Below are 20,954 nucleotides of genomic sequence, written 5' to 3'. Positions count from 1 at the left end.
TAAACACAACATTCTAACAAACCTATTACTGAGTTGATGCCGTGGACCAGTACTGTTCATAGGTAAAGTTGCAGTATGTTTATTCCCACGCACTCTTGGTCGAACAAAAGGCACAGAACGCAACATTCTCAACGGATTTGTTTCAAGAGGTACAACAGCGATTGCAGCTGGCTGCACTGGTTGTTCAACAAGGCTGCTATATACTGCTTTAGCTTCTTCACTCAGACAACCCTGCTCAAAAGGAAAAAGGAATAGGGAAAGAGGACATCGGAAGAGGAAGATGAAAATAAAAAATAAAAAAAATAAATTGCAAACCCACAACCAAAACAAAAATAAAAATAAAAATATTTGAAAAAAAAACTAAAATTATACAACAAAAATAAAAAAAGATATATCTACTCATATGCATAACTACAACTACTACAGAGATTTATCATTTCAAATCATTTTTTCACAGCTGCCTTTTACTTTATACAAGGAGTAAAGTTTCTTCTTTCTCTGAACAATGAAACTATCTTAATTTCATTATGTTAAACTGAAAATTAAATTAAATTTTTATTAGTAGATTCCTAAGTTAAACATATTAAAAATGCAATCAGTTTTACCCCATTACGTTTACAAAAACATGAAAATTACCCAGCTTGAAAATATTTAAAGTTGACCAACACTGGAAATTGAATTCTACAAATGAATTTTATAAATATGATATAATGAATTATACACACTATTGTTGGGTAATATTAAAAAATAAAGGGGTTTATAAAAAACACAACTGCTAAAATGTTTAAATGTGAACATTCAGTTTATAAAAGAAAGCAAGCTTAAAGCTAACAAATAAAAAATACCTTTGAACAACTTTTTTTAAATTATTATTCTCTTAAGAAAAGTTTAAAATTTAATTGAGAATGCCAATCTTTGTGTTTATATGAATGAATTTTCAATTAAAATTATTTTTATTGTTTATTTTATGACATTTATAAAAAAGTAAAATAAATTAATAATCACATTTGCATCACTTCAATAGTGACACACACAGTAAATTTGTCTAATAAGACAATAAAAAAAATAATAAAAAATCATGCATTTCAAAAAACCTACACTACATTTTTACAATAAGAATTTCATATACTACTTTATTTAAAATAAATAATTTTAACAGTTTTGAAATGCAATTACAAGGCATGTTCAGAAAAATGTGAACTTTATAATAGCATGCTTATTCAACAATCTATGTTTTTTGTAATCAGTGTAACTTACAAGTCACCTTTTTTATTAATAACAAAATGCATCATTCTACCACGCCAAGTCATTACAATGCTATGGTTTGTTTTACTATGTATGAAATTTTTTGTGATTTTTAACAAGTCTAACTTATATAAACATTATATTTTGATAGCTGAAGTAAAGTGTTTGTAAACTAATGATATCTTAAAGAATTTGATTAGGATTAATTTATAAGCTATAGGCAGTTTTTAAATTTTTCAAAGATAGTTGGCACAAAAGATAACACAAATGTAATGGAACTGATGCAAACTTCAAACCAACTTTCATTACACTGATAAACATAATTTCTGTTTCCTACCATGCGATACATGATTTTAATATGTTTTTTTAATGCTGAAAATGAATATGAATCTTTCTATCACCCACCATTTTTGAAAAATTTTTTAATTTTAATTAAAGCATTTTTTCATTTTTCAATGTATAGTTAGCATTTTAAGCTCCTACATTGTATTTTGTTAGCTCATTTTTTATTGTTTAACTTTGTTAATGTAATTTGTAAGCTGTAAATAAACAATACTAGACAAAGAATTAAATCATATCATAGTATATCACATATTATGACATCATATCTAATACAGAAGAGTGAGCCTTCATGGACAAGATTAACCATGTCTGTGCAGAACAAAACATGTAGCTGAAAACAGATATGTTCTTTGTATTGTGCACTAGATTTAGGAATGAATTAATTTTGTTCAGTCTTATTACTGTCTTAAGTTTGTTAACAGTACAGTGTAATAATGTCTCGAAATTGTGTAAATGATGTGGATGCCTTTTGTTATATACATGGTGATTTTACTGTAAAATCAAATAGAAAAAACATTACACCTTTAATTAAAAAAGCATATCATTTGTACTTTCAGTGTAAAATTGGTGATCAGGATAAGACGTGGGCTCCTCATGTAGTATGCAGTAATTGTTCTGTATATTTAAGAGGATAGGTGAAAGATACATGGAAGGCTTTGCCATTTGGTGAACCTATGGTTTGGCGTGAACCAAAGGATCATGTAACCGATTGTTACTTTTGTTTAACAAGTGTGTCTGGAATTTCTAAAAAATCTAAACATACTGTAAAATATCCTTTATTGCAATCTACAATCAGGCTTGTACCTCACAGTGAAATTATTCCAGTTCCTGAGCCACCTGTGAATGTAAGTTTCGAAAGTAGCGATGAAGAATCAGGCAGTACTGAAGAAGACAACAATGATTTTGAACTACCTTTCAATAAACCACATTTTATATCACAAGGTGAAGTAAATGATTTGGTTAGGGATTTAAATTTATCCAAAAATCAAGCTAACTATTAGGATCAAGACTGCCAAGTTGAAATTTACTTGAATTCGAGTGGGAGTTTTGGTTGTGTTAAGACGTGTTCTTAACGGCTTTTTGATTGGATTGTATTTTAACAAGTGTGGTGGATAATTTACGGGATGTGTTTTTTTTATATATTGATGATTTTGAACAACGGACAACTATTTTACAGTGATTTGAGTTTTTATTGCTTTATTGATTGCTGAGATTAAGAGATTCACTTGGTAGTACTGTTTGTGTGCGTGTGTGTGTGTGTGTGTGTGTGTGTGTGTGTGTGTGTGTGTGTGTGTTCATGTGTGTGTGTGTGTGTTCATGTGTGTGTGTGTGTGTGTGTGTGTGTGTGTGTGTGTGTGTGTGTGTGTGTGTGTGTGTGTGTGTGTGTGTGTGTGTGTGTGGGTGTGTGTGTATTGGAAGTAGAAAATAAGAATTATTTGTTATCTAATTGTGTAATAAGTTGTTATCAAAGTGATAATATCGAATCATTTTAGAGTTAATTTAATTTTATTATAAAAGGTTTAATTATAAAAGTTACAAAAGGTTAATTAATTATTATAGGTGGTTATCTTTCTGATAAGAGACTGGTATTTCGATTAGGTAGATAAGCTATTGTATAGCTTATCTACCGGTGGGCTGGGCAAAATAATCTGAACGTGTTCATGGCCCACCCTGAAGACTGTAGTGGTAACAGCTCAAAATAGACCTATGCTGACTTGTTAAAACCAGTGAAGGATGGAGTGGATGGTGAGCTTCCAGAGATATTGTCACTAAGGAAGGGCCAAGCAGGAGAAGTGCTCATCAGGGTGAAAGATGATGGACGAAGTGCGGAGGATCTGCAGAGGAAGATAGTTGCTGGGATAGAAGGTGTCAAGGTGAGCTGCACGAGTAAGGTGCACACAAAGAAAATCATTATTTGGGATATTGATGAGCTCTCCATGGAGGAGGGCGTTACTACGGCCTTCAGGGTGGCTGCAGGTCTGGCACTGGTGCAACTCCAGCAGTTCTCTATGAGGACTGCATCTGGCAGCACCAAGGTAGTCTCTATGTTGGTTCCTGCTAAGCTGGCAGATCACTTAGCACAGAAACTGAGACTGAAGATTGAATGGGTTTCATGTAGAATTGCCCTCAGTGAAGACATAGAAAGATGTTGTGGATGTGGTCGGTGAGTCACAGGGCTGCTGGCTGTACAGGTCCTGTTTTAAGTTTGAGGACGGTCATTTTAAGGCCGATTGTCGTGTGAATATTAGAGGTGTTGATCTTCGCAGCGGAGGCTTAGGCTACCAATCAGGAAAAGATGATTAAATTACTTTTAACAAATGCTAATCGTAGCCCTCTCTTGCATAATTTGACTGAGGAGCTGGCTAAATGGATGGATGTTGATTTTGTCATCATGTCTGAGCCGAACAAGTATGTCGTGTCTGGTAATGGCTGGTGTGCAGACAGAAATGGTGATAAGAGTTCATTGGAGACTGGCAGAGAGAGGAGACGGCTTGATAGCCTTGGGAGTTAGCTCCAGCTATACTTGTACATTAGTCCAAATTGTGACATTTCCCGTTATGCCGAGTTGAGTTCATGAACAGATTACATGAACTGGTCACTCGAGCAAGAAGAAGGGTCATAATACTGGGTGATTTCAATTACAAGATAATACTGTTACTAACAGGTGGAGAGAGATCCTAAATGATCTCAGGCGATGGGGATTGCTTAAATGATGTATTCCCACGAACACAGTTAGGGGACACTCTTCAATCCTTGATCTCGTTATACTGGATGGACAGTGGGATTGGGAGCTTTGCTCCTTGAAGGTGCTTAGAGAGGATATTGCTAGCGATCATCTAGCCACATCAATTGAGTTGCAAGATTCGTCATTGAAAGTAAGGGTCGTGACTCGCCGTTCCATCTGTCCAACTGGCAGGTGGACATGGTTGTAGTAGAGAGAGTGATTGTGCAATTGAATATAACTCCAGAGGGACTTCAAGAGATTAACAAAGATGAGATTGCACAGTTCGAGATGAAGAATCAGGGTTTCAAGCCAATATATTGGTGGACCGCAAGAATTGCGCAGCTGCAGAGGGTTACAATCCACCCAGAGACGTATGGAGCGGTTGCATTGAAATGATAGGGCGGAGTATGTTGAGGCTGCTTGAGATTATAGAGATCGCAGACGTCCACTCAATTAAGAGATTAAGACAATAAAGCGCAAAAAATTGATGGAGCTGTGCGGAGATTTGGACAGGGATCGCTGGGGGAGGGCCTAACAGATTGTGATGAAGAGATTTAGTAGGTAGGTGCTTCTCTGTATTGACGATGGATAGGGTGAAGTGTGAGGTGAAAAGACTCTTCTCTTGCACCAAACGAAGAATAGTTGGCACTCCAGTTTTTGAGAGAAGATACTGTTGATGAAGTTACCATGCTAACAAATAGGCTGGGGAATGTGGGGAACGTGAAAAGTCCGGAGCAGGACAGAATCCCAGCCAAGGTGCTAAAGGGCCTAATCAGTAGGGTACCATGGGCCATAATAGACATTTTCAATAGAGAACTGGAAGGTGGGACATTGCCAGCCTGTTGGAAGGAAGGGTGGCTTCCTTCCTAAAGGTGATGACATGGCCGGAGGATTGAGACTGTTATGTCTCCTTAACAATTTGGGTAAAGTTGCTGAGAAGTTGAGGTTGGTGGCATCAAGAATTATGTAGGAGCTCAACAGAGAAGGTGGTACACATGAAAATCAATATGGTTTCTTGCCAGGCAGATCGGCCATTCAAGCTGTATCACGAGTGGTACATTGGGCTAAGGAGGTTAGACAAGGCACACGGAACAGGGGTATCCCTGTTTTGGTGTTCTTGGATATCCGAAACGCGTTTGGTTCCATGCTTTGGGACGTTATATGTCTGCCCTGGTAAATAAGGGCATTAGTAATTACCTGATTAAGCAAGTCAGCGATTATTTAAATGAGAGATAAATGAGAGATTATCAAGAGACGGAGACTTTGGAAGGGTGTTTCAGTTTACATATTGGGTGTTCGGTTGCCGCAACATATGCCATAAATTGCTTATGCGAATGATTTATTCCTTATGATTAGTGGCAGGATGGAGGAGATCCTGCAAAGGGGCAATGCTGCGCTTGATTTGATCCATGTATAGTTGAGAGACCACGGTCTGGAACTTGCTCTTGATAAGTGTTGGTATGTTTCCTTAACAGGGAAACATAGATTGATCCCATTAGTTTGGTGGTTGGGAATCATCACATACAAGAAAGCCTTACGGTGAAGTACCTTGGTGTGACAATCAACAAGTCACTACAGTTCAGCGAACATGTTTTGGAGTGCTGTGAAAGAGTTGAAAGGACTCTTAAGGCATCTTAAGTCTTAACTCTTAAGTCGTATGATGACTTTACAGGTTGTACTGCGGTCATCTAAAGATCGAGCCATTATGTCAGCAGTTTCTTCCATTATGTTATATACAGTGCCTGTTTGGAATGATGCAGTTGGTATACAGAGGAACCGAGTCAGACTAGAGAGAATTCATCAAAGAGCCTTGTTAGGTGTGGTGGTAGCATATCAGACAGCTTCTTATGACACGGTATGTGTACTGGTCGGGACTCCTCATAGACCTTTTGGTTCTTGAGCATGCCCGTAAGTATAAAGGCGGTGACAGTGCTGAAGGTAGAAATGAAACACTAAGTGTGGCAAAACAGATGGAACTTGGGTGTCAAGGCTGGATGGGAGAAGGAAATTAATTCCCAATTTAAGAATATGGTATAATAAAAGGTTTGGTGAGACGAGTTTTTACCTGATGCAAATGTTATCTGGTCACGGTAATTTTGAAGTGTATTTGTATGGAATTGGGAGAAGAAAGTCACCTGACTGTATGTATTGAGCACACCCAACTGTATGACTGAGCACACCCTCTTAAAGTATGAAGAATGGACTGAACAATGTAGTCAGGCTGGTATTGCAAATCTGGAGCTGGAGAATATATTCCCGTATATGCTGACATTGCAGAGTAACTGGAGGAAAACGGAAGAATAATTGAGCGAGGTACTTCGATGCAAAGATATGGAAGGTAGAAGAAGAGGGTTTTAGTGTAGGGTTGGGTGGATAGCCCCAATCAGGAGAGCTGGTATGCCGAGGTGTGCCGGTTCCGATGATCGATTGTGGACTCCAACGGAGACTAGGTTAGGGGATACTAATAAAAGACCTGATACCGGTGGGGGGGAATCCAGTAATGGAGTACCCCGTTAGAGTGAGCAATAAAGAATGATGAAAAGATCAACCGCGGGGGGGCTGACCTGCCATGCTGGACTTACTGTCGGTAGGTGGGGAGGCCCCTCAGAGTAAAGGACACTCCCCTGGGCTGAGTTTTACTTAACTGTATGTCCGGCCAGGGGAGTAGAAAAAAAAGCTTGGAATTTACTTTAAAAAAATACAAAAATTTTGGGCTTTTGAAGCCAACAAAAACAACTTTCTCAGTTCTTTATTGATGAAAATAAATTGGTTTATTACATAAATATTGATGAGCTTATGTTGCACTTAGGACAAATTCATAAACCTGAGGACTGGCGCCTTTTCATAGATGGTTTAAAAGTGGTTCTACTACACAATAGTAACAAATATCCTTCAATACCAATTGCTTACGGTATTAATTTGAAAGAGACATAAGATGTGATGAAAGATGTTCTTGAAAAAATAAATAATAAAACCATAGCTGGAACACATGTGGTGATTTGAAAGTTATAGCTATTTGTTAGGAATGCAGTTAGGCTAAACTAAGTAAATGTGTTTTCTTTACGAATGGGACAGCCGAGCTAATGATAGACATTGTTACCAAAGAGTGAAAGAAACGAGACAGCTTAACTCACATAGGAAAAATATTATTCAAGAGCCCTTAGTTGAATCCAAAAAAAATATTATTATCCCCTCTCCATATCAAGCGAGGACTAATGAAAAAGTTTTTAAAAGCAATGAAGGAATAGCCCCGGATTTTTGTTCATCAGGCAGAAATTTCTGAATGTAAGTGGAGGAAAAATTAAAGGAATATTTGTTGATCCTCAAATAAGAGAGTTGGTCAAAGATGATGTATTTAACTCAATGTTAAATAATGTAGAAAGTGCAGCTTGGGTTTCATTTAAAGATGTTTGCAAAGGTTTTTTCGACAAACAAAAATCCGACAATTACCACGATATTATTAATCAACCTCTTATTTCATATAAAGCTAAGGGATGTAATATGTCTTTGAAAATATACTTCCTCCTATCACATCTGGATTTTTTCCCGTACAACCTTGGAGACATAAGTGACGAAAACGGTGAACCTTTCCACAAAGACATTTCGGTGATGGAAAGCCGCTATAAAGGGAAATGGAATACTAACATGCTAGCTGATTACTGTTGGATATTAATTCAGGATGTACCTGAGGCTATTTATAAAATAAAATCATCAGTGAAATCATTCTATGGACATCCGAAATTATAAATTTTACAAAATTTATCTAATTTTCCCTAATTTTTTAAAAAATAAGGGTGATAGAAAAATTGTATTTACAGATCTGTAATATACACAAAAAAGAAATTAAAGAAATGCTATCACACTCAGAGAAACATTAAAACATTTTTTTTTTGTCTTAACAGTGTTATTTGGGGAATCCAAAAAAAACCTGAAAATTTAAAAAAAATATGTCCCTAGCATCATTCCTAAGTTATCCAGCTGAAGAAATTGTTTTCAACAATAATCATGAATAATGTCATGTTTAACAATAAAGAATGAAAATTTCAATAACTATATATTCATGGGCAACTAAATGAGTACCTAACACATGAAGTGGTAGTAAAATAAAAAACATAATCCAAATTAATAACTACAAAAAATCTTTACATCCATTCTTAATCATCAATGTAGAAACACATCAGTATTTCTCTCAAGTAAATCTAATCATAACATAGCGAATGTAAAAAAAATAATAAGACTACTACACAGAATAATTGATGGAAACCTCCGGATTTAAAAACAAGCATCTCAATCAGAACATATTCATAATAGTTTGATACTTGGTTTTTTAAAACCTAATTCTACTCTGAATTTAGGTATGCACATTATACAGTGCAGTGATTATTTGTGTGTTTAACAGATGTTAAAAATTGAGAAAACTAACTTTTTTTTAATTCACATTTTACTTACGTCCATTTTTAGTACCATTAAACACATGTAATTTTCATAATACAGTATAAATTTCACTTTACAGGAACATTTTTTTATTTTAATGTCCAAAGTTCAACAGTTTAAAATAAAAATTATTATTACCATTTCTGAAATAAAGCATGTTTTTATAGTTTCATTAATAAGGCAACAAACAAAATCTATAAGAGATATGCATGACGGATTTTTTTTTATAATCATAATTAGCGCATAACCAAGAATACATTAACACCTGCACATAAACTGTTCATACTTCTAATTTTATTATATTATAAAAATGCATTCTCAAACAGATTCAGCATGAACTATTTTCTTAACTTTCCACTTCTTACACCAAGTCACAGGAAACTCTTTAGGACCGTTATTACTTTCAAATTGTTTTTATTTCTTATTAATACAAGGATAACAGTGTTTGAAGAATTTTCCTGTGTCCCAGGAAGGGAAAACCATTTTCATTCAATTATCAAATAATTGAATTTCTGACTCCCTTTGGATTCAGAAACTTAAAGGTATACAAGAATTTCTTTGATGGACAATTGTTTATATAAAAAATGGCATACGTTATTTTTGTATTCTCAAAGTTGACCTATTAAAAAGAGAACCACAAATCGATTACATTTTTCATTAACAGCTGCAGAAAAAATAATTTTAATAAATATTATATTCTAATTAAAACAGAAAAGAACAATCCTTAAAGTTAAACGGGTATATTTTGAGATTTGCATTAAATGAAGTGTACAGTTCAAAATCCTATTACTGTTTCATCTTTTATTATACAGACTTACATTAGATATAATGTGAACAGTCAGACAAACCTTAGTAGCATGATGACAAAGCAAAAATAGAATGACATTGATTGGTTTAAACATTGATAAATCATTAATTTCAACCTATTTGACTGACCTGCTTGCTAGAATACTTAAGTTCTACTGCAATGGCAGGCTATTCATAATGTGAAGTTAAGTACCTCATTGTAACATAATAAATAATTAGATAATGAATATATTCATTTTAATAATTAATCAGGAATAATTTATAAATGCAGTTAAAAGAGCAGCATCAATGAAAAAATACAAAAATAAAACAACAAGCAGTACATGCACTACATTATTTATGTGAAAGTGCATGGCATGATAAATAACATGAAATAATCTTCAATGATAAAAGTAACATTCCAAAAAACAAAACAACAAATTATTGAGTAATTAAAATGCATAAAAATGATTCATTATCAATTATACTAAACATAAAATTATAGATTACATTTCTTTTAATTAAAATAAAGAAAAAACATGGATGTGAAATATATATTTCTGTAATTGTTTTTAGTTGTGCTATCGATTTACAAAGTAGTTATTTCTTTCTGCAATAAAAAAAGATGCACTTCTTTCATAAATGGAATAATCAGCAATCGGGGAAATTTCTTAAGTAAAGTTGTAATCCCTTTATGTTCTAAAGATGGATAAAAGTATGTTATACAAAATATGCTTGGAGATAAAAAAATAAGCATTATAAAAAAAACAAGTAAATTAACATCTAGAATGTCTGAATACATTTCTAGGGGTTACTAAATACATAGTACAAAAAGAAGAAAATCAAAATAATTTGAACAGAGAAAGGAAGTAAAAAAAAAAAAACCAGAGAAACACAATTAATTAAAAAGACACTTATATCATTTAGCTAATAATAATAAAACATAACACATTTAGAATAATTTAGTACATTTTGTAATTTTAGTTTAATATAAATAGCATGAGCTGATAAAATGTAAACGTAATAACATAACATTTTTCAAGCTTTCTTATTTAGAAAATGCATTACTCATAAAATATATTGAGATATGTAAATATCAAACTTTATCATTGTGAAAAAAAGTGGATTTATTCAACAAGATTTAAACGTGAAGTGAATAAAAAATTTCTAATGCATTAGCATTACAAATTAACACCATAGATTTATTAGATCAGGATTTAAAAAAAAAATCTAATTATTTTCTTTTTTGAAGTGCTATATACCTGTATAAAAAAAAAACTTAAAAGAAAACTAAAAACAAGACAACAAAAAAATCTCTTTTCCATTCCCAAGATGCTTTTCAAAAATAGTAAGTTAATTAATAGTTAAAACTGATTAATAAGAGGGTAAATGAAATATTCAAGACATTTCCAGCCCACCAACAGAATTCTTTACAACTGAATGAAAAAAAAACAAAACAAAAACGGAACAATAAGTTTTGTACTGATTTCAGAATACTACCACGGAAGTGAGAACAGAATATACAGCATTGACATGTTTCAGTGTTATGCACAAAATACATCTGAACTTTTTTCACTTGCACTTAAATAACCAAACAACTGTGTTGATAGTCTTTCTGTAAATTTGTGAACAGTATATGAATATTAGTTTAAGTACATCATATGAATAACTGTAATTAAATTTAAGTGAAATATTATAATTAAATATTACTTGAAAGACTAAAAGATATAAATTGTTAGCTGTGCACACAAGCAGTACTATGTCCAGTCTCTAAATTATTTTGTAGTTACTGTGCTCACCTGCGATTTCCTAAAATTTTTCAGGTGCTGTATCAATTTCTCCAATATTCCTCAAATGATCACAGAAAAACTATCTTGTTTGCTCAAATTTCTTTGAAGTTTTTAGAACGCTTAAAAACACAATGATAAAATTCTTGAATCCCCAATCCTAGGTGTTTCAAAATTTGTTAACATATTCAAAATTCATACAAAAAAATTTCTAATCAGAAATTTTTTGTATTGGGAATTGTATGAGCTACATGTTTTCAAAGAGAATTCATCGAAAATTGATTTATAGTGTGTATGCTTTTCCTTTATTAATAGTGGTCAAAATTCTAAATAACTTTTACAAATTGAACTGTGTAGGAATAAATTCAAAAAAAGAACAAGTTTAAAATAAGATATTTTTAATTCTTTTTTTTTATAAATTTAGAATGATGAGCTACAATGTTCTAATGCACTTTTCATCTTTCCTTATAAGTAATAAAATTCAATTACTAATGACACATATACTATTCTCATTTAAATTTTATTCAATCTTGTTCAGAAATACAAGGTTTGATAAAAAAATATGTGAAATTTTTATATTTCCCCGGCTGTATAAGTCCTGTCAAATTTTTTTTTTGTATTGATACACTTGTCCCTAACATACATTGGTATACCATATTGGATGCTTAGTTTATTGTTGATTGTTGAAAAGATTACATGTGTTTTGGTATGTTTGGCGATTTTTAACTTGTGAAAAAATAGAACAAAGAATTTGTATTAAATTTTGCTTTAATAATGAAATAAAGTGCAGCATTCCATTGGAAATGTTGAATGCTGCTTTTGCCAATACTTGTATGAATAAAACAAGTGTTTATAAGCAGTAAAAATGTTTCTATGAAGGTGCTGAAGATGATGGGCGCCCTGGATGTCTCAGAACATCAACTGATGACAATGCCAAAAAAGCGAATAAAATGATTATAAAAAATTGCCGAATCACTATCAGAGGGTCAATAAGGATTACTATCGGGGAATTCTACGCCATTTGCGTGAACCAATTCTAAGAAAATACCTGGATTTGTGGCAAAACAATTCATGGCAATTACACCACAATAATTCACCAGCTCACACTTCACTGCTTGTTCATGAATTTTGGCTAAAAACAACATTGTTATGATGCCTCAGCCTGGTTATTCACTGGACATGGTCCCTGAGACTTCTTCCTATTTCCCAAGCTGAGAATAAATGATAATATTTTGCCAACATTGAAGACATAACAGCAGTATCGCTGAAGGAGCTAAACGTCATACTGGAAATTGCACTACAGAGGTGCTGTGAAGATTGGAAAACGTGCTGACTCAAATATATTATAAAAAAGGAAAAGGAGTACCCTAGAAGGGGACAAATCAATAATGATGAATAAAAGATTTTTTGAGAAAAACTAAAATTTTGTGAATTTTTAGATAAAACTATCTTATATGATAAAGTGTAGAATGTTATTTTGTAAAGAATTAGGATGAGCTCAATCAAGCTGATGGTTGTTTTATAGAAGAGATGAAAACTGGGAATGAAGAAAATTGTGGGGGATTCTGTAATGGTTAAGTCTTGTAAGGTGAAAATTTATTATTCTTTAATGTTAAAAGAAATATTAAGATTGTAAACTGAAGTGAAATTAAATAAGGAAAAAATAACAATAATAATAAGTGGAGCACAGGAAGGAAACCATTGAAAACTAGATAAAAAAAAAATCTTAAAAGTATAATGATGGCAATTGTGTTACGGCATTAAGAAGAAAACTATAATTATATAAACAGATACAAGGATAAGTCAATTATTATCTGCAATTTAGTTATATTTTTGTGCAGGTTTGATGCTGCTTGATTAGTTTCATTAACGCTGCCTTGCCGTTAACCATGGCTGCTCCACTTTCTGTTTGCACCAAAGAACAGCAATGTTCAGCAATCTGTTTTTTGTGATCGGAAGGTGTATCAGGGGCCGAAATTCATAGAAGACTTTCGGTACAGTACAGGAACAGTGTGTTGCCATAATGGAGTGCCAACGAATGGATTGAAAAATTCAAAAATTGTTGCACAAGTGTTATGCGCAACGAAGGAGCCGGACGACTGTTTATCGCCACAAATGAGGAAAACATTGAACATGCACGTGACATGGTTTTCTTAGACAGACGAGTAACTATTGATGAAGTGGCACATCATCTGCAAATTAGTCACAGTTCTGCCTATGAAATCATCTACAACAAACTTCGGTTTCATAAAGTCTGTGTAAGATGAGTCCCAAAACAACTCACACAACCGCATAAACAAACGCATTTGGACATCCTACCAAAAACATTTGGATCGCTATGGTAATGAACAGGACATCTTAGATAGAATCATCACTGGTGATGAAACATGGATCCATCATTACAAGCTGGAGGGTAAACGGCAGAGTATGGAATGGAAACACCCAAATTCGCCCTGCAAAAAATAGTTCAAGACCCAACCATCTGCAGGAAAACTGATGCTTTTGGTTTTTTGGGACTCACAAGGCCCAGTACTGGAACATTATGAGGAAAGGGGCACGACAATAAACATTGCGATGGTTACTGCTAAGCTGAAGCCTGCAATTCGAAACAAATGCCGAGGACTACTGTTGAAAGGTTTTGTGTTGTTGCACGATAGTGCCCATCCACGTACTACTGCCCATACTTCTGTAATGCTCCAGAAACTCAACTTTGAAGTACTGGCTCATCCTCCGTACTGGCTCATAGTCCTGATCTTGCCCTCTGACTACCACTTGTTTGGTCCACTCAGACATTAAGGGGCCGTCGATTTACCTTGGACGAAACAGTGAAAAAAGCGGTGCATTCCTGTCTCGCAGCTCAACCAAAAACCTTCTTTTATGTGGGCATCAGGAAGTTTGTGCAACAATGGACCAAGTGCGTTGAAATGCAAGAGGACTAAGTTGAAAAATTATGTACATGTAAGTTTCCTATTTGTATTGCAATGAAATTTATAACTACAATACGGATAATAATTGACTTACCCTCGTACATTGCGAATAAGAATTGACTTACCCTCGTATAAAGAAAAAGAAAGGAAACATAATAAAACAGGGCAAGCCGTAGAGTTAAACAATTTTTTTAAATAAAAAACTAGATGACCAACAGTAAATGAAACCTGTTGGAATCTAGAAGAAAAATGAAGACTAGTAATATGCCTTGATTGGAAAGTGTATCATAGAAAGAGGCATTTTTCAGTCAGTTTAAATGTGAAGCTAGTAGGGTTGCAACAACACTTGTCTATGTAGTACAGTAACAGAAGCTTGCACATATAAATATAACTGATCATCTACCTGATTACTGAAGACAAAATAAGTTTGCTAAAATAAGTTAAATCATTAACTGGTAGCGAAGGCAATATTCTGTACAGCTTGCACTTGCATGCAGTGCAAGTATCATTTCAGTGTAAGATCTGTGAACAATAAAATTTAGGTAGTACAACAGCCATGACTTGTACAAAAGAGGCCTATAAATAAAAGACACGGGTAACGAACATCTCAGATATTGATATCAAGGTAGTTGAAAAAGTCTAGCTCTGTAAAATGGGTGAAGAATTAGCACTAGCTAGCTAAAGTTAGCAAAGATATAAGCATAATATAAATTATACAAAAAGGAAAGTAGAAGAAGCTGCATAAGCATCACATGACAGTGTAATCAAGGCAGAAAGATAAGTAAATTTCTTTTATAAAAATTGATTCTCCCATTTACTTAACTCAATTACTCATTTCTTCATTATACATTTCTTCATAATACAAATATAAATGTAAGAAGAATTACAGTTGTGAATGACAAATTCTATTTTATAATTTAATAAAAATCAAAAGTACATTCAAATCAATAATTTCACTACAATTTCTATAAATTTAAGTATCAAAATATATATATAAATTTTTATTATATATAACCGACTAATTATTTTGTATGGGTCTAGAAAAAATTTTTAATTTCACTGTATGGAAAAGCATTTCATAAGGATTATTTATCCAGGCTTATATCTGTGAAGACAGTAACATATTTATATCAAAAGAAGTTCAACAAACAACAATAAAGGCTCTTATGAAAATGTTCACATTCTTTAGAAGCAATCTAACAATTTTATATTCAAGTATAACACCTCTACCATCTAACTACATGAAGCAGCTTTAAAAAAGATCTTTTGGAAACACATTTCCATTTACTTAAAAAATATTTTTTTTTTAATTTTTGAATTGTTTTAGAAAAAAATAAATTATGTTTCCAATCAAGTAATAAATAATAAAAGCTTTCATAATTGTTATTCATTCTTCTATTAAAGATTATTCTTAAACAGATTTAAGTAGAAAAAGATTATTACATTTTTAAAACTACAAGATGATTAGAATAACACCGTAATTATAAAAATAGTAAAAAAATCTAAAATTACTAAATATAACAACAGCCAAGCACAATAAAGTTTTATTTCTCTTTTCTTAGCTTACAAAAATATCCTCATTATTTATGAATATAAAAGCATTAACATTAAAAAAATATACTGATTTTTTTTTTAAATATAAGATATATAATTACAAACAATTTATTAATAATAAATTATTTCTCAACTAATTAACACATTCCTTGATATTATTTTAATAAGTTAATAGTAATAATAATACTAATAATATGCTCATCACTCAAAAAGAACACATTTTATTACAGTTAAGTAAATTATTTTTTAAATTACTCAAATTTTCATTTAAATAAACCTGTCACACATAATTGAAATACATGAAAATACATATCTGTGCTATATTAATAAGAAATATATCATTTATATAATGAACTCTTTTTAAAATTCATACAAATTACAATTATCTCTACATATGTGACTTTTAAAAGCAAATTGTGCAAGGTAAAATAATAGTTGATGGTTATCAATGTCTGACCAGACTAAGAAACAATTTCTAAAACAGAATAGCAACCTTGCTGAAGCTACCAACTGGGTTATTATTAACAATTCCTTGCTGTTCAGGCTAGCTGGCCTGAAAAATAATAATTCTATCTTAGTAGAAGGTAGACTCTTAATATAGAATGGCTAAAATCAAAGAAAAAGAACTAAAATTTCAGGAAATGCTTCCTCTACTTCTCTTTTAGTAAAATATGACAGCAGTATCCACTTCTAGTAAAATATTCTGGAGATGAAACTTTCACAATTAAATTTCTGGATATAGACTGATAAATGGATCATTAAAAATATATAAAAATTATAATAATATCTCAAGCCAAGCCAGGTGTTGAAAAATCTTTAAAAGGGACATGAAACTAGAAAAAAAGAATAAAAATATTAATGAGTTAAAAAAGGATATGACAGTGGATGGTTTCAATATGAGAATTGTTTGTCACAACCGACGAGTATTAAGTAAGTAAATTACTTAAGTAAGAAAATATTCACAGACTGCAATTTTATAAAAATACTTTTCATCTAATTATAAATAGAAAATTTGTAATAAAAATACATGATCTATTAAAGTTAAAAAAAAGCTGCAAATCCAACAAACATCGACAGATAACTGTTATCTAAAAGAATGTAGTAAATTTGGTGAGTAGGTTGGTCAGAGGTATTAAAAGAGGGTAGTAGTCTTTCAGGTTTCAGCATAAAACATAAATTAATAATGGCAAACACACCATTATATCAAAAATAGATGACGGTACCCTCGACATGCCAAAAGATACAGGGCTGAATCAGATGATTGTATTGTTAAATATTTTAAAAGAATAAAAAAATACTTTAAATCTTATCAAGGAAAAGATACAGATATGGATTTTGATTAACTTTACTAATAATAAACATCTACATACTGATAACGCACAATCATAATTCAGTGAAGATCTTAATAGTAATGTATAAAATTACGAACAGAAGAGAAATAACACAGGTGGGATATGCTCAGATTATGTTTAAATAAATTACAAGAAAACATAGGAAAATTACTAAATAAAGAAGAAAAAACAAATTTGTAAATAATTAATTATTACACATGTTTATCAGAGTTACTGAGTAACCACAATACAGATTCTACTCATTAAAAGGAAAAAACTGTGATCAGCATTTTTAGAAATTAACAAAAATTTATTAGTTATAAACTATCAATAACTATTATTTATTTACCTACTCGCAGCTTATTAATAAGTTTATTACAAAACAGTTATAAAACAAAAATAACTCCTGACATTACAATATTAAAGCATAATATTAGATTTCATTTAGTTGCACAAAATTCTTTTTTTTATGTAAAAAAATTTTTGAATCCAAAAAAAGAAATAACTCATTAACTGTTTTTCAATTCATTACAATGTTGTTTTTGAAATTACTTATTCATCATACCGATGTATGATCGCTTAAATAAAAGTATTATTTTAAATGTTTAAAGAATAAATTACTTGAGCAACTCTTGCTCTTTACTTGAGCAACTCAATTACTCTATAGCAACTCTATAAATAAAACTCTTATCAAATTTCTGTGCAATGTTGAGCAAAAAAATTCAAATTAAATGATATAAGAGGATGAGCATAATACAAAACACTATGTTTAGTATTAATAATAAACATTTAATGCCCAGCAGTATATTTCAGTTTATATTAATGGATAAATAAAAATATATCAAAATTTTGTTTTAGAATGATGACTAGACAGATCTAAGAAGTCTTTGGATAATTCTGGATAATCAGAAAAGTCACCAGAACAGGAAGATGAGGAAGAGGACTCCCACTTTTGCCTTCTAATGTTTCTTTTTTCAATCCCAAATACCCAGCAGTGATGCTGACCTTTATTAAGAGCAGGTGATCGATCATAATCCGAATCGGAAGAGCTCGAGTCATACTGCGCCGCAAAATTAAACGACTGTCTTCTGGAGGCTGGAATTCTACTTTTTTGTTCAGATAATGATCCAGTTCTAGCACGATATGAACCTTTTGGAAAAGTTATACTAGGAGAACACGGATTAGATTTCGTAGATCTCATTCTAACCGATTCTGTCAATTTTGTATTAGGTAACTTTCTCCTGAACATTGGAGTCGAAGGTACAAAGGGTTCATCGATGAAATGTTCTCGTTTCTTTTTGATTAAATCAAACTTATCATCATGATTTTTCAAAATATTTTCATAACATATATTATCATCTTGATCTTTACGTTTATTAACTCCAGTTTCTGAGAAATTTGAGAAATTACTTGCTTCAGAAAAATTACAGACAGTAGACTTTATACCATTTTGAAAATTGGTGGCAGTACTTCTGTTAATTTCTAAATCTTCTTCAAATTTTTGTTCATAATTTATTTTAGATGCAGAATTTTTACCAAAAGTGCTAAAACTGCTGCTAATACTTGAACACAATGTGTCGTAACTATTACACGGTGTCTGAGAGATATTTGGAGGATTTGAGATATCTTTCTCTTGAACTTCATTCTTCAGTGTGGAACTATCACAACTATTAATATCACTAAGAGATGGACAAGCATCAAGAGTAGATGCTGAATCTGTGGATTCAGATTTTGTAATACTCCTTTCAGCTGATAGTGAATTATTAATACTAGATTCAATACTAGATCCGATCTTGTTTAACTTAATATCTCCATATTTCCTGTAACGATTCAAATCGAGTATGTAGGTCGTTTTTGATTTACTTTGGCACTTAATACGCCAATTGTTCAAAGTACTACGGTCATTACTTTTACAACGTCTCAATGGTTCAAACGGTAATTTTTTATCGGCACTAAAAGAAGCGGTCTCAGGTTCTGAACTTTCTAAAACCTCCATAGAGGAATCTAAATGTGGAGTTCCTCTAGTCAACAAATCTCTTGAACGAGCAAAACAGAATTCCGCAGAAGCCTGATCCCACAACGGTAAACGAAAAGGTGTTGAACTTTTTAATGATTCTAAGCTTGTACATGACGATAAAGACCTTAAACTAGTACATATAGTCTATAAAATAAATATACAAAAATAAGCACACATATATATATCCAAATAAACAAACACACACATGCATAACATTTTCAAAATAGTACAAAAATAAAATAAAAATGTTTATTTACAATCCCATTTAGGAATGAAGGATTAGTTAAAGAAGGGTAAGGAATCAAAAAAGTAAATTAATAAAATAATGTTACACACAATTTGCAATGTTAGAATATATGCACATTACTTAATGGTACATAAGCTAAAATGATAATGAATTTACAATAAACAATTTTATACACTAACATTTAAATGGTTTAGAAACAATCAATTAACATAAAAATCCACTAACCCTATGACTAGAAAGCCCGTTCTACAACATGCAGCACTTCAGATAATGTTCTTCAGGCAGTACACACGTAAAATGTTTGCTCACATTTTTTACATTGGCACTCAAGAATAGGATCGATCATTGGCTTTTATCAGACAGAATAGGAATGTTGGTATGCATGTGAAATTAATTAAGACTACTAATATTTTACAGAACTTAACTATTTCCGAAACTTTATTTTTTTCTTGACAAAGAACTAATATTTCAGCAAAATTCAGCAACCTCAAATCCATATGTTTTGCTACAAAATTATGTCGCTAAGATCAACATATATAATTATGTTGCTACGATCAAATGTTGCCTATTTATATAGGTATTTGATAATTAGCAAATACCAAATCTGAACCCTAATAATACAGATTATAACAGTACACAGAGAACGGAGGAATAATGTAAAGTTGTAAATAATTTTAAGTATATAACACTGCATAAGATAATGGATATCTGATGATAATATCTTAAGAAAATAGATTGTGTTTTTTTAACTTTAAGCTATACATATGGTAGATTACCAATTTAAAAAAAAATTCTAGCAGGCTATGACAGAACAAATAAATTTGTACTGGAACAAACTTGAGCAAAATGTAATGGATGAAGTTGTACAAAATAAAAATATATTAGACTGTTCCAAAACCTTTATGTAAAACACACAATGAAATTTAAATTAAATCACTAAACCAATACATAATAATAGAATTAATTAGTTAATTAATAATTTTAGTGATAGTTATTACTATTAAGTCTATATTAGCCTAACACATATTTACAGTAATACCTCAATTTTACATTTTATTGCAATAAAATAATTATGTACAAAATCTAAGAAAAAAGTAAAGAGATGTAATTCTGCACATATAATGCCAATATGGCAACTAACATTTGATTACATGAATTCAACCGATGAATCGATGTCCGAAACAAATATAACACTAGTTTCAATAACTAGCAAATGTCTTCCAATAAATAAAGTTCACAGTATTAGTTAAAAAGTCTAGTGTCTAGCTTATTCGATATCATAAATCATCAGTTCAACACATTATATTATTTAACTTTATAAGCAATAAGTATTCATGAGCCTAAAGCCCTTTCATGGCAAAAGACTTAGCTGTATCTAAAAATTAATGTAGGATTTACACTGTGCTGCATTTTTTTCTATTGGGTCGGCAATGCTATCTGAAACACATGTTGTAGTAAACACATTCCAGTTAGTAGCAAGTTAGTTGTGACAGAAAAATACATGATGCACCAACACATAACTATTGTGAAAACATATTACAAAAACTGAGTGTTATGCT

The 20,954-nt window shown here is 31.8% G+C and overlaps 1 protein-coding gene across 1 annotated transcript in view; it reads right to left on the bottom strand.

The window, feature by feature from the left end:
- Positions 1-20,954, bottom strand: part of Ack-like (activated Cdc42 kinase-like) — a 120,560-nt gene that overhangs the window by 32,243 nt on the left and 67,363 nt on the right. Inside the window, exon 17 of the mRNA XM_075355796.1 lies at positions 23-231. Coding sequence (XP_075211911.1) covers positions 23-231 — 209 coding nt within the window. The remainder of the gene's footprint in view (positions 1-22; positions 232-20,954) is intronic.

This window comes from Lycorma delicatula, chromosome 2 (assembly GCF_047948215.1).
Source record: "Lycorma delicatula isolate Av1 chromosome 2, ASM4794821v1, whole genome shotgun sequence".
Lineage (NCBI taxonomy): Eukaryota > Metazoa > Arthropoda > Insecta > Hemiptera > Fulgoridae > Lycorma > Lycorma delicatula.
This window is presented reverse-complemented; position numbering and strand designations above follow the sequence as displayed.